General features: G+C 45.7%; 1 protein-coding gene across 6 annotated transcripts in view; it reads right to left on the bottom strand.

The window, feature by feature from the left end:
* The window catches only part of SMOX (spermine oxidase), a 51,060-nt gene that overhangs the window by 17,677 nt on the left and 17,452 nt on the right, over nucleotides 1–15,931 (bottom strand). For all 6 annotated transcript variants that reach the window (XR_005016626.1, XM_036827285.1, XM_036827284.1 and 3 more), the window contains exons 2-3: nucleotides 10,509–10,742; nucleotides 6,722–6,948 (exon numbers count right to left, since the gene is read on the bottom strand). Coding sequence is in view for 5 of the 6 variants with exons in the window: in XM_036827285.1 (XP_036683180.1) it covers nucleotides 6,722–6,948; nucleotides 10,509–10,716 (435 nt within the window). In the remaining variant the exon portion in view is untranslated. The remainder of the gene's footprint in view (nucleotides 1–6,721; nucleotides 6,949–10,508; nucleotides 10,743–15,931) is intronic.

Genomic DNA, 15,931 nt, shown 5'->3' with positions numbered 1-15,931 from the left:
GCTTCACTCAACGACCAGCAAGCTACAGTGCTGGACACCCTATGCCAAACAACTAGCAAGACAGGAACACAGCCCCATCCATTAGCAGAGATGCTGCCTAAAATCATAATAAGGCCACAGACACCCCAAAACACACCACCAGACATAGACGTGCCCACCAGAAAGACAAGAGCCAGCCTCATCCACCAGAACACAGGCACTAGTTCCCTCCACCAGGAAGCCTACACAACCCACTGAACCAACCTTAGCCACTGGGGACAGATACCAAAAACAACGGGAACTACAAACCTGCAGCCTGTGAAAAGGAGACCCCAAACACAGTAAGATAAGCAAAATGAGAAGACAGAAAAACACACAGCAGATGAAGAAGCAGGGTCAAAACACACCAGACCTAACAAATGAAGAGGAAATAGGTAGTCTACCTGAAAAAGAATTCAGAATAATAATAGTAAGGATGATCCAAAATCTTGGAAATATAATAGACAAAATGCAAGAAACATTTAACAAGGACATAGAAGAACTAAAGAGGAACCAAGCAATGATGAAAAACACAATAAATGAAATTAAAAATACTCTAGATGGGATCAATAGCAGAATAACTGAGGCAGAAGAACGGATAAGTGACCGGGAAGATAAAATGGTGGAAATAACTACTGCAGAGCAGAATAAAGATAAAAGAATGAAAAGAACTGAGGACAGTCTCAGAAACCTCTGGGACAACATTAAACACACCAACATTCGAATTATAGGGGTCCCAGAAGAAGAAGAGAAAAAGAAAGGGACTGAGAAAATATTTGAAGGGATTATAGTCAAAAACTTCCCTAATATGGGAAAGGAAATAGTTAATCAAGTCCTGGAAGCACAGAGAGTCCCATACAAGATAAATCCAAGGAGAAACACACCAAGACACATATTAATCAAACTGTCAAAAATTAAATATAAAGAAAACATATTAAAAGCAGCAAGGGAAAAACAACAAATAACACACAAGGGAATCCCCATAAGGTTAAGAGCTGATCTTTCAGCAGAAACTCTGCAAGCCAGAAGGGAGTGGCAGGATATACTTAAAGTGATGAAGGAGAAAAACCTACAACCAAGGTTACTGTACCCAGCAAGGATCTCATTCAGATTCGATGGAGAAATTAAAACCTTTACAGACAAGCAAAAGCTGAGAGAGTTCAGCACCACCAAACCAGCTTTACAACAAAGGCTAAAGGAACTTCTCTAGGCAAGAAACACAAGAGAAGGAAAACACCTACAATAACAAACCCAAAACATTTAAGAAAATGGGAATAGGAACATACATATCGATAATTACCTTAAATGTAAATGGATTAAATGCTCCCACCAAAAGACACAGACTGGCTGAATGGATACAAAAACAAGACCCATATATATGCTGTCTACAAGAGACCCACTTCAGACCTAGAGACACATACAGACTGAAAGTGAGGGGATGGAAAAAGATATTCCATGCAAATGGAAATCAAAAGAAAGCTGGAGTAGCAATTCTCATATCAGTCAAAATAGACTTTAAAATAAAGACTATTACAAGAGACAAAGAAGGACACTATATAATGATCAAGGGATCGATCCAAGAGGAAAGTATAACAATTGTAAATATTTATGCACCCAACATAGGAGCACCTCAATACATAAGGCAAATACTAACAGCCGTAAAAGGGGAAATCGACAGCAACACAATCATAGTAGGGGACTTTAACACCCCACTTTCACCAATGGACAGATCATCCAAAATGAAAATAAATAAGGAAACACAAGCTTTAAATGATACATTAAACAAGATGGACTTAATTGATATTTATAGGACATTCCACCCAAAAACAACAGAATACACATTTTTCTCAAGTACTCATGGAACATTCTCCAGGATAGATCATATCTTGGGTCACAAATCAAGCCTTGGTAAATTTAAGAAAATTGAAATCGTATCAAGTATCATTTCCGACCACAATGCTATGAGACTAGATATCAATTACAGGAAAAGATCTGTAAAAAATACAAACACATGGAGGCTACACAATACACTACTTAATAATGAAGTGATCACTGAAGAAATCAAAGGAGAAATCAAAAAATACCTAGAAACAAATGACAATGGAGACACGACGACCCAAAACCTATGGGATGCAGCAAAAGCAGTTCTAAGAGGGAAGTTTATAGCAATACAATGCTACCTTAAGAAACAAGAAACATCTCGAATAAACAACCTAACCTTGCACCTGAATCAATTAGAGAAAGAAGAACAAAAAAACCCCAAAGCTAGCAGAAGGAAAGAAATCATAAAGATCAGATCAGAAATAAATGAAAAAGAAATGAAGGAGACAATAGCGAAGATCAATAAACTAAAAGCTGGTTCTTTGAGAAGATAAACAAAATTGATAAACCATTAGCCAGACTCATCAAGAAAAAAAGGGAAAAGACTCAAATCAATAGAATTAGAAATGAAAAAGGAGAAGTAACCACTGACACTGCAGAAATACAAACGATCATGAGAGATTACTACAAGCAACTTTATGCCAATAAAATGGACAACCTGGAAGAAATGGACAGATTCTTAGAAATGCACAACCTGCCAAGACTGAACCAGGAAGAAATAGAAAATATGAACAGACCAATCACAAGCACTGCAATTGAAACTGTCATTAAAAATCTTCCAACAAACAAAAGCCCAGGACCAGATGGCTTCACAGGCGAATTCTATCAAACATTTAGAGAAGAGCTAACACCTATCCTTCTCAAACTCTTCCAAAATATAGCAGAGGGTGGAACACTCCCAAACTCATTCTACGAGGCCACCATCACCCTGATACCAAAATCAGACAAAGATGCCACAAAGAAAGAAAACTACAGGCCAATATCACTGATGAACATAGATGCAAAAATCCTCAACAAAATACTAGCAAACAGAATCCAATAGCACATTAAAAGGATCATACACCATGATCAAGTGGGGTTTATTCCAGGCATGCAAGGATTCTTCAATATACACAAATCAATCAACGTGATACACCATATTAACAAATTGAAGGAGAAAAACCATATGATCATCTCAATAGATGCAGAGAAAGCTTTCGACAAAATTCAACACCCATTTATGATAAAAGCCCTGCAGAAAGCAGGCATAGAGGGAACTTTTCTCAACATAATAAAGGTCATATATGACAAACCCACAGCCAACATCATCCTCAATTGTGAAAAAGTGAAACCATTTCCACTAAGATCAGGAACAAGACAAGGTTGCCCACTCTCACCACTATTATTCAACATAGTTTTGGAAGTGTTAGCCACAGCAATCAGAGAAGAAAAAGAAATAAAAGGAATTCAAACTGGAAAAGAAGTAAAGCTGTCACTGTTTGCAGATGACATGATACTAGACATAGAGAATCCTAAAGATGCTACCAGAAAACTACTAGAGCTAATCAATGAATTTGGTAAAGTAGCAGGATACAAAATTAATGCACAGAAATCTCTTGCATTTCTATACACTAATGACGAAAAATCTGAAAGTGAAATTAAGAAAACACTCCCATTTACCATTGCAACAAAAAGAATAAAATATCTAGGAATAAACCTACCTAAGGAGACAAAAGACCTGTATGCAGAAAATTATAAGGCCCTGATGAAAGAAATTAAAGATCATACAAATAGATGGAGAGATATACCATGTTCTTGGATTGGAAGAATCAACATTGTGAAAATGACTCTACTACCCAAAGCAATCTACAGATTCAATGCAATCCCTATCAAACTACCACTGGCATTTTTCACAGAACTAAAACAAAGAATTTCACAATTTGTATGGAAACACAAAAGACCCCAAATAGCCAAAGCAATCTTGAGAACGAAAAATGGAGCTGGAGGAATCAGGCTCCTTGACTTCAGACTATATTACAAAGCTACAGTAATCAAGACAGTATGGTACTGGCACAAAAACAGAAATATAGATCAATGGAACAGAATAGGAAGCCCAGAGATAAACCCACGCACATATGGTCACCTTATCTTTGATAAAGGAGGCAAGCATATACAGTGGAGAAAAGACAGCCTCTTCAATAAGTGGTGCTGGGAAAATTGGACAGATACATGTAAAAGTATGAAATTAGAACACTCCCTGACACCATACACAAACATAAACTCAAAATGGATTCAAGACCTAAGTGTAAGGCTTGACACTATCAAACTCTTAGAGGAAAACATAGGCAGAACACTGTATGACATAAATCACAGCAAGATCCTTTTTGACCCAGCTCCTAGAGAAATGGAAATAAAAACACAAATAAACAAATGGGACCTAATGAAACTTAAAAGCTTTTGCACAGCAAAGGAAACCATAAACAAGACCAAAAGACAACCCTCAGAATGGGAGAAAATATTTGCAAATGAAGCAACTGACAAAGGATTAATCTCCAAGATTTACAAGCAGCTCATGCAGCTCAGTAACAAAAAAACAAACAACCCAATCCAAAAATAGGCAGAAGACCTAAATAGACATTTCTCCAAAGAAGATATACAGATTGCCAACAGACACAGGAAAGAATGCTCAACATCATTAATCATTAGAGAAATGCAAATCAAAACTACAATGAGATATCATCTCACACCGGTCAGAACGGCCATCATCAAAAAATCTAGAAATAATAAATGCTGGAGAGGGTGTGGAGAAAAGGGAACCCTCTTGCACTGTTGGTGGGAATGTAAATTGATACAGCCACTATGGAGAACAGTATGGAGGTTCCTTAAAAAACTAAAAATAGAACTACCATACAACCCAGCAACCCCACTACTGGGCATATACCCTGAGAAAACCGTAATTCAAAAAGAGTCATGTACCACAATGTTCATTGCAGCTCTATTTACAATAGCCAGGACATGGAAGCAACCTACGTGTCCATCGACAGATGAATGGATAAAGAAGATGTGGCACATATATACAATGGAATATTACTCAGCCATAAAAAGAAATGAAATGGAGGTATTTGTAGTGAGGTGGATGGAGTTAGAGTCTGTCATACAGAGTGAAGTAAGTCAGAAAGAGAAAAACAAATACCGTATGCTAACACATATATATGGAATCTAAAAAAAAAAAAAGGTCATGAAGAACCTAGGGGCAAGACGGGAATAAAGACACAGACTTACTAGAGAATGACTTGAGGACATGGGGAGGGGGATGGGTAAGCTGGGACAAAGTGAGAGAGTGGCATGGACATATATACACTACCAAATGTAATATAGATAACTAGTGGGAAGCAGCCACATAGCACAGGGAGATCAGCTGTGTGCTTTGTGACCACCTACAGGGGTGGGATAGGGAGGGTGGGAGGGAGGGAGATGCAAGAGGGAAGAGATATGGGAACATATGTATATGTATAACTGATTCACTTTGTTATAAAGCAGAAACTAACACACCATTGTAAAGCAAGTATACTCCAATAAAGATGTTTAAAAAAAAAAAAAAGAACACAAATAATAAATGTTGGTGAGGATGTGGAGAAAAGGAAACCCTTGTGCACTATTGCTGGGAATGTAAATTGGTGCAGCCACTGTGGAAAACAGTAGGGATGTTCCTCAAAAAATTAAAAATAGAACTACTATATAACCCAGCAATTCCATTCCTGGGTATATATCCACAGAAAAAGAAAACACTAATTTGAAGAGATACTTATACCCCAAAGTTCACTGCAACATTGTTTACAATAGGCAAGCTATGGGAGCAGCCTAAGTGCCCATCAACAGATGAATGGATAAAGAAGATGTTAGATAGATAGGTAGATAGATATAAAATATATAGTTAGTTATAGTTATATATATATATATATAATATATATACACACACAATGGAATTTTACTCAGCCATAAAAAAGAATGAAAATCTGCCATTTGCAACAACATGAATGGACCCAGAGGTTTAGTGAAATAAGTGAGACAGAGAAAGACAAATACTCTGTTATCACTTATATGTGGAATCTAAAAAATAAAACGAATGAACAGAACAAAACAGAAATAGACTCAGATATAGAGAACAAACTAGTGGTTACCAGTGGAGAGAAGGAAGGGGGGAGGGGCAAGACAGGGGTATGGGATTAAGAGATACAAACTATTATGTATAAAATAAATAAGCAACAAGGATATATTGCACACAGCAGGGAAATATAACCATTATTTTGTAATAACTTTAAATGAAGTATAATGTATAAAAATGTTGAATCACTATGCTGCACACCTGAAACTAATATAATACTGTAAATCAACTACACTTCAATTAAAAAAAAAAAGATGCAGTTATAATTCTATACACCAGAAACAATTAGAAAATGAAGTATTTTAAAATTACCATTTAAAAGAGTATCCAAGAGCAATAACAACAATAATCATACCCACTTACCTAGTAATCTAATAAAAGATGTTTAAGGACTTTCTGGGGAAATATTTAATCATGAGTATCAATAATCTCTTACCTAGTACTGCTCCACTCATTGTCTTCATTCTACCCTCAAATTGTCCTGATTTTCCAAATGCAGGGCCCAGAGAATGTGTAGACATGACCAGGATCGTAGAAGACCCAAGCAGGTCACCCAGCCCCCTCAAGTCTGATACACACACACACACACACACACACACACACACACACACACACACACTGCCAGGGCACTCCCTGCCCCACAAACCCTTGGGCCCAACTATCCCCCTAATACCTCACCTCGTTGTATAAATCACTGAATTCCTCAACCACATCCTTGGGGATCCTGCAGCCACGGTTGGTGAGGTAGCAGGCCACGCCATTCTTGGAGTAGAGGCTGATGCGGCCCACACTGCGCTCTCCATCAGTTGTCTCTTCCAGAAGGCCATTGGCTTCTGCTAGATGATAGATGGGATTCCCGTGGGAGCCATGGATCCACGTGGCTCCCAGCTCAAAGGTGGCGTGTCCTGATGGCGACAATAGGCTCTTATAGGGGCAAGGAAGAGGGCCAGAACACTGCCTCACCCTCCTTCCTCCAAGAGGATCCTTCCATCCCCAACAACAGGGGAAAGGAAGGGGATTAGGTCCCGCTCTAGCAACGAACCAAAATCTTCAGTGAAAATATCTCAGTAGAAGCCATGTGTGGCACAAAATGGATTCCACTTTATAGCTAACTTCCACCCTGAATAACTCTATGATTTGACACCAAGTCATCTCACTGGAATAATTAGAAGACTCTCCTAAGATAACACCAGACAACAGACCTCTCCTCCCCCTCAGGAGAACTTCTATGGGTACCAGTGGGTACAATGGGCCCAGTGAGGGGAGCAAGGGTACTTGAAATACCCAGTGAGGAGGCCCAGCCTTCCAGACCCAAGGTCCCCATTTGGCCTTATTCCAATTCCTCAAAATCCAGTGGCCCAAGGGTCTAAGCCACTCTGCCAGATGGAAAATGGTCACCTCCCAACTCAGTCTGGGGCAGAAGAAAGAGGGCAAACATTCCAGTTTGGAAGACTCCTCCCCAAGGCAGTCTAAAACAGACTTCTGGAGAAAACTAAGCTTTCTCATCCTATGGCACAGGTGGCAGAACCCTAAGAGTCTGACTGGGGCAGAGGGAAACTCCTGGGCCCAAGTTGGGACAGGGCTGGTGGCTCATTTTACCACCCCATCCATAGCCAAGGTATCAGATGCTCTGAGGCAAGTTGTCACTGTGCCTGTGCCTATTTCCTCTTCGGGGCCTCAGTTTCCTTTTCTCATGCTGCATGCTGTGATACATTTGTCTCCTCCCTTGCCTAGCTCCCAGGGAAGCTGAAACAATGAAAGGAAAACAGAAAGGAACATTTTTTGGTGTTTTGTTTTGTTTTTGGAGGCCTGATTCAAGACATCATGTGTGGTAACTTTTTTGCCAAGATGGTCACAATAATCCCTCCTATTCTTACACACATGGCCCTTTGCAACGTGACTTTGCCAGTCCTGCCATCAAGAGATGGAGTCTTTCTGCACCCCTTGACTCTGGGCTTGGCTTGTGACTTGCTTTGATTAATACAATGCAATGAAAGCAATGTTTGTGGTTTCAGAGCCTAGGCCTCAAGACACCTTGTGGCTTCCACTCTCACCCTCTTAGACTGTGACCACCATGAAAAGAAACCCAAATTTCTGGAGCCACAGAATATCAGCAAATAAAATGGTGTTGTTTTAAGCCACTACATTTTAGGGTTGTCTGTTATGCAGCAATAGTTATCTAATACACTATAACAGACAACACTCACCCCTCACCCCAGGAACTGGGCATTTCTCTTTTTTGTGTCTTCTCTTTCCTGGGCTGCTTCTAATTAAACCATCAGTTACTTAAAAAAAAAAAAAAAAGTCCTGTGTGCATCTATGTGCCAAACACAGAGCAAGAGAAAACACAATCAACCTCAAGCCACAGCCAGCAAGACAGAATTTCCTGGTGACTCTGGAATCAGAGGCAAGAATGTGTGGGTCCCTTTGTCCAGGGAAAGTGGGCAGACCAGAAGGCACGAAAAGCTAGAAACCCAGTGCCCTTCTTCCTCCATGGGGTTCCTGGTGGGGGGGGTGGGCACTGGGGACATTTATTACTAATTCTCCTTTAGAGCCTCAGGCTCCCCAAGGTGTTTTGCCTGGTTTGAGCTCCCAATAGGAGCAAAAGGGGCCTGTACCCTCCCCAGGGTACACCAGGGAGCTCCAAGTCATAGTCACCGGGCAGTGATGTCCAGGCATGGGGTATCCAGGCATAAGCAGGAACGAGGTGATCAGCTCAAGGTCAGCAGCAAGGTCAGTGCTCCACCCCATCCCCCAAGCTTTACAAGGAGGTGGGGTGGCCCAGAGTACGCCTCAGTCTGAGGATGTTTCCTGCCCTCTCCCACAGGCCTCTCACCTTTGTCATCCTTGTTACATCCTGCATCCAAAGGGTACCAGGCACCATCTCCACATCTACCTCACGGTGTCCTTGGGGCTTCTGGTCATCGCCGCTGCCCTTACCACCGGGATTCACAGCTAGCATCTCACACTGCTGCAGGTCCAACTGCAGCCTGGGCTTTCAGCCCTGGGTGTCTGCACACACAACACACACACATACGCCCTTGCCTGGATTTGCTCTCCCGTATCCTGGCAGGGTCTGCCTTGATCTGATTCTTCACATACATCATGTGTGCAATTCCATGTGTGCAATTACCCCCTTCCTTCTTTTCACTACCTATCCAACTCCCCTCATCACCTGAGGCCCACCCAAGCTCCCTCCCCTCTGAGGAAGGCTTCCTGTCATGTGCATACCCTCAGCCTCCTGCAGCCCCATCCCTTCCACCTCCCTCCCTTCTACCATCACTTCCCTGCACAGCACGTCTCGGCTGTCAACTACCACTGAAACTGGGCTGTTTGTCCTCCCGTCTTCTGCTTTTATGTCAGACCCTGAATGTCTTATCAAGATTCAAGAACCACAAATGGAGCCATCCCATCCCTAAGGCTCCTAGTCAGCCAATCAGGTGTTGAGCAAAGAGTCTCAGGGCTTCCCAGCTGGCTGTCCCCAGGTTTGCACATGCCTTGGACTGCACTTTCATCCTCACTGCCAACACATACTCCTGTGTGTGCCCGGGGAAGACAGTATGTATAACTTCACATACACCTTCCAGGAAATACTCTAAGGGAAGACTTTTAATGTGATCAAAGTTTTTGAAAGAAAAGAGAAGGTTGCTCCTCAACCTCTGCTTATTCTAAGTCTGACCACCTACTTCTCTGAGCCATTTGCCCCATTCATCAAAAGTAAGCACACAGAATCTGCTTGGCCTTGCTGCCCATGTAGCAACAGACACAAAATCCTCTGGAGGGTCAGTGTAGCCCACACACTCCAGGCCACCATGAGTGGTCCCAGTGGGCCATTTTCATGGTCAGACCCCCTGGTTGGGAAACCCCCCTGACTTCTACCTGCATTTCAGGCAATTTCCCACCCTCTAGGACCCCTGGCAAAACCTGCCCACCCCTAGGGTATGTCTCTTATCTGGCTGCTTTCTCCAGAGGCCTTATTTCTCTGCAACCTGGACAGACCCTCTTCCTGGACAATCCTAAGACCTGCCCATCACTCACAAGGAGGCCCAAAGTCTTCTTCCACCTCCACTGCCCTTAGCTCCTATTGTCCCAGGGCTAGCTCTCAGTCATGATACACTAATTCATACTCAAAAGTTAACAACTAATAGAAACTTGCATAATTCCCCTTCTTGTGAAATAGAAACCAGTCTACCCACTGCAAAGTTTGGTTCTGGGTGTCCTTTCCCTCCTAAACACTGTGAATTCTAGGTCGTGTTCCAAAAATAGAGGCCAGAGCCCCATCCTGCCCACCTCAGAAGAGTGCTGAGGGGGGGCAAAGGAAGGGAAAATGCCCAGGCAGCATGCATGATAGAACACTAACCCCCAGAAGAAGATAAAATAACGAGATTTCAGGCTAGGCCAGGGCACTGGGAGATAAGAAGTGACCTTAGGAGATGACTGGACTGAGGTGAACTGAGGCACTTACCAAGTTTCACGCTCTGTACGCGGCCTCCAATGCGGCTGGAAGCCTCAAGCACAGTGACATCCGTAAAGCCCTGCTCCAGAAGTGCTTTGGCAGCAGCCAGGCCAGCCAAGCCAGCGCCGATCACCACCACACGAGGCTGTCCCCTTCTCCGCAGGCCACGACTGAGAGGGTCATCCGCACTGTCACCACTGGATTCACAACTTTGCATACCGTCCACACTCGCCTCCTAGGAACCTGCAGGGGGCAGGGGGTCACAGCTCACCTGCTCTGCCTTCACTTCCCACCTGCCCCAAGAGATGCTCACAGGCTCTGCCTTCAAGGGGGGACCCTGAGCCCTCTCAATCCCTTCCGAGGACCTGGGCAAGAAGAGCCAACTCCAAAGGATGTGGGGAAGGAGGGAGGGAGCCACAGGGAAGGAAACAGGAAGGCAGGATGCACCATGGGCCCCCATCATCAAAAAGGAGAACTGACAGCCCACCCCAAACCCCTGAAATCCATCAATCCCATCTCAAACCTATTAGGCACCACCTCTTCCCCAAGGATGAGACAAGAGTCAGCAAGACAAGAGTCTTGGTCGTGTATCACCAAGGTCAAAATCAGGAGAAACTGATCCTGGTGCTGCTAACCTTGGACCAACACAGCCTAGCACAGCCCAGCACAGCCCAGTACCACTGCTGTGGTCCAGCTCACACTGACCTCAGGATGCTCTCATGGACCCCAGGATGCTTGTACAGACCTCAGTGTGCTGGAGCCAACCCCAGGATACTTGCACACACTGCACTAGACCCTCTGCTCTCCCTCCCTTCCCTGGCCCTTGCCTCACTCTCCCTTGCCCTGTCTTCTCTCTCCTCTTGCTTTCAGCTAGTCTTTCACAGCCTCAATGAGGTGGCAATTTGGTAGGCAGGACACAGTCCCACCCTCCCCCCAGAAAGTGCCACGAGGCTGGTATCGAATGAACCTCTGCTATTCCGGGTAGGTCTCCAGTTTTTTTTCCCAGGCCACCCAGCCCCTCAGTCACCACAAAGCAGCAAAGAGCCCAGGAAACAGTGGACCGTGAGGACCCATGGCACCAGAGGCCAGACATCAAATTGACAGTTACGCTAAGCCAGCTTGCTCAGAGACGCCAGCCTAGGGAGCTGACGGGAGGCCAAGGGGGTCCCTGAATCTGGCCCCAGGGCTGGGAGAGGCTACCCTTCTATTCCTGGAGTGACTACAAGGGTTTGAAGGTATCTGTGGGCCATCCCAAGGGGCCGCTCATATCTGATCCTGTCCCCATTCCTTTCCTGACCCAAGCTGCCTAAGGTTTCAGTGGCAGAAGTTGCATACTGTCCAGTTAGTTATCCATACTATCCATAGTATCCAGGACCTAACAACAGGGGAGTGAATGTGAGTGGAAAGTAGCTGCTGGGCAGTGGACAGGGGGCATATAAAAAGCTGTCACCCATACCTAATAAAGCTAAGTAAAACCCTTCCTATGACACAGCAATCCCACTCCTAAGAATACACCCAAGAGAAACAGGGTATACTCCACCAAATAGACATAGAATGCTCATAGCAGCTTTATTCATGATAACCAAAAACAAATACCCCAAAGGTCCATCAACAGAAGAATAGATAAATATATTGTGCTATTTGTAGCATATTCATACAAGGGAATATTCTTCAGCAATAAACAGAACTAAACTACTCTCAGCAACATTACATTGAACAAAAGAAGCCAGAGACAAAAGAGCACCATATGGTATGACTCCATTTATGTGAAATTCATGAAGAGGTAAAATGAATCTGTGATGACAGAAGAGAGATTGGGAGGAGGGGAATGAGTGAAATGGGTCAGAAGGGAACTTTCTGGGGTGGAAGGAATATGTATCTTTATATGAATGGTGGTTAACAATGTACATAGTTGTATACTTAGGATTTGTGCCACTCACTATATATACGTATGCATATACATCTCAATAACTATTCAGATATTCATTCCTGGTTCACTATAAAAAATAAAATAAAAACTGTGCGCTAACTTCCTCCTTCACACGCCTCAAGGTCTGACCACTTAGGTTTCCACCCCACCTCTAACATCTTTTTATCACAGATTTTAAAAGCGGTCTTTTTCTAAATATTCTCAGTCTGAGAAGCTGCTCCTTGCACCTCCCCCGCCCACTTCACCTGCCGATGCCACACCTGGGCACGGACAGGAATGTCACCCCAAACTCCCTCCAAGCCACACCCCACCCCCCACCCCCAGGCGGCCGACTCGGTGCGGGACTGGTTCCCTAGAGGGTCGGAAGGTGGCGCCCGAGGCCCGGAGAACCTCAGAGGCCGGGGCTCCCCACACAGCCTGGATCCCTGCCTTCTTCTAGGAGAGCCTGTGTCCCGGCTTTCCCATTCCTCCCTCCTATGTCCTTCTGTCCTTCTGCGGTCCACCCCACCCCCCACCCCCCACCCCCGTCCCAGTGATGTTCTGTTCGGCCTCCTGGGAGCATGGAGGTCAGAGCTGGCGCAAGCCCTTTCCTCCCTCCCCCTTACCGTTCCTCCTCTCCCCCTCTGCCACCTTCCCCTCCCTCCCCCAGGTTCTGGCGGAGGACTAGAGGACTAAAATTAGAGGTGAGGGTGTGGCTGCCTGCACCAGAGGCCAGCAGGGAGGAAGAGTCCGCCCCGCGGTGCAGGCAAGGAGCGTGCTCTGCGTCAGGTTTGTAAACACACAGGGAGCTCAGAGCTGCTGATAACGGCCTCCACAGCTGGGCACCCTGCTATGCTAAGCCAGAGTCGAGACTGCCCACCTCGCCCCCACGCCCCAGTTCCCCAGGACTAGGGGGCTCTGCCTGTGCGCTGCTCTCTGGGCCTCCAGCCCCACCCCCAGCCTGAGGCCGCCCTCCCCAAAACAACCACTTTTACACAGTAAAGGGGTGGGATCGCTACAGTGGTTTTCAGACCTTACTGGTGGAACCCCTTCTCGAAAAGCGCCTGTGGAGACCAGGGTGTAACTGGGTTGAAACTGGAGTTCCCGCTACCCTCTGAGGTCCCTAAGGTCTCATGGCAGAACCTCCCAGGCTCCCTGGAGCACCACCTATGAAAACCCGGGGATTAGGATAAACTGCAGCCTTCGGTAGAGGTAAGGAATGCTTGGGGCAGTGGTGCATTCCCAGGAGGCTACCTGAATTGAACTTCCTGGCTTCCCAGCCTCCCTTTCCTTCTCTCTGAAGTGGCCCAGCTTGTCCTAACTGCATTATTGTGACAGTTAAATAAGGCCCTATATGGATGTCAAGAGATTGTCAGCATTTTTAAGAGCCTTGTGTGGGAAAATCATCTGTAAAGTTCTGTAGCTAAATTATGAATAGACTGCCTTTGGTACAGGCTTCAGGAATGGATTGTGGGAAATGCAGGCAGGCAGTCTGCCTTTAAGATGAACACAGAAAGAACCCCAAGTTCCCAACATATTAGAGACCTTCAACTCAAATAGACATCACACATATGGTGCCATGGTGGGAGCAAGTAAACAGGGACCATATAGGTCACCTATTCCCCTGGCCCTCACTGCTAACCCCATAGTTCTGTCTCTCCACAGGCTTTGTCCCAGATGAGCCTGTCAACCCCTGGGGCCCCCGCAAGAAGCCAGAGAAGCCACATGCACAGTCCACAGATGGCAAAAATGAGTCGTCTGCCTCATGGTCCCCCATAATGGCCCATGGAGCCAATGTACCCTGGGGTCCAAACTGAATGGAAAGAGAAAACTGTATGTAGCAACACCTACTGTGTGCTAGGCCCTCAGCTAAATGCTGAACTGGACTTTTGGGCCCTCTTATCTCAGGATGGGGGGGGGGGAACATTTGTTTTCTGTTGGTTTGTGTCATCTCTTCCTTTGGAATTTTTTTAATCTTATGAGAAAATGCCTAAGAAGAATCACTTAATGCTCCTTGGTGCCTCCCTGTCCTTCTCTTGCCTTCAGTAAATTAAATAAATAAATAAATAACATCCCCCTCCTTCATCTGTATGCACAGGAGAAACAGAACACCCTGTACTTTTTTGAGCAGATAAAGGAGAGAAGAAAAAAGTGTTGGCTCAGCCAGGCAGGGAGGGGGAGTAGGGAGGAGGGAGGCACAGGGCAACAGACATTTGCCTACTTGCTCCTGTTTCCAAGGCAAAATAGGGGTGGGAGGCTAGGGCCGCCGTGTCCCCAGGCAGGCCATGCCTAGTAGCTTCAAGAAATCAGGTCCACCCCCATTCAACATGCCCAAATGCCCCACTGCCTCCCACCCTTACCCCACCTCGCTCCATCCCCACCCCCACCCCCACTTCTCTGGCCTGCAGGCCACCACCTCCCCCTGCAGGCCAGAGCCAACACTGCCCTGACTGAACCTGCCCAAGAAGCCAAATTGGAAAGAAGGCAGCAGGGAAAGAAGAGGGAAGAAAGGCCCTGTCCCATGGCAGGGTCACCAAAGAAGGATGGATGAAGACTAGGAGGCCCTGGGAGTGAATCACAAGGAGGGTCAGTGGCCCAGGTTGGTGCAGGACACCCCTTCCTCCTCAGTGTTGGAGTCCACTTCAGCTCATCAGGCAATCAGCAGGTCACTTCCCTCCTTAACAGTGACCACTACAACAAAAACAATGCCACAAGGGGCCCAGCCTCCCAGGTGCCCCATACCCTTCCAGAGTTGCCCCTCAGAAGAAACAGAAGAAGTCTGCCCATCCTTGGCTCCCTTCTGAACACAGCCTACTCCCAAATATGTCTGTCTCCCTGTCCTTTCCTCAAGGTCACTCCCGGATGAATGACCATTTCCCAGAGAAGAGTATGGCCAAGGCATTTAGCCCACCTGGACCTTAGGGTCCAGACTCCAAAAGCTGAAGCACTGCAAAATGGGCCCACCCCGGGACTTCCCTAGCAGTCCAGTGGTTAAGACTCTGTGCTTCCAATGCAAGGGGCATGAGTTGGATCCCTGGTCAGCGAACTAATAAAATCCCACATGCCGCATGGTGCGACCAAAAGAAATTAATTAATTAAAAAAAAATGGGCCCACCCTTTCCAATGAGCAGGCTTCTCTCCTCTAAGCCACACATTTGCTCATGTGAGCTCTGTCCAGGGCTTTGGGGGCCACCTGCACCTTCCCCATCAGGGACTTACAAGTGTCACCTCCCAACAGATACTCCTAGTGCCCTAGGGCAGCAACCCAACCTCAGTTTCCCTGAAGGAATCCCTCTCTGCCTCAGGCTTCTAACAGGAGGAAGGGAGGGGGAGGGAAGCTGGGGTACTGGTCCTGAGGAATCTCTCTGGACTGCCTGGCAGTTTGGGGGCGGGGTGGAGGGGAGGGGGGGGTGCGGATTTGGATTCTCGAGGACCCCCCAGACAATGCAATTATTCTTCAAATGTAAAAAACGCCCAGAAATCCCAGACCAGCTGCTTTGCACAGCGGCCCAGACAAAGGGGC

This window comes from Balaenoptera musculus, chromosome 15 (assembly GCF_009873245.2).
Source record: "Balaenoptera musculus isolate JJ_BM4_2016_0621 chromosome 15, mBalMus1.pri.v3, whole genome shotgun sequence".
NCBI classification, from domain to species: Eukaryota; Metazoa; Chordata; class Mammalia; order Artiodactyla; family Balaenopteridae; genus Balaenoptera; species Balaenoptera musculus.
This window is presented reverse-complemented; position numbering and strand designations above follow the sequence as displayed.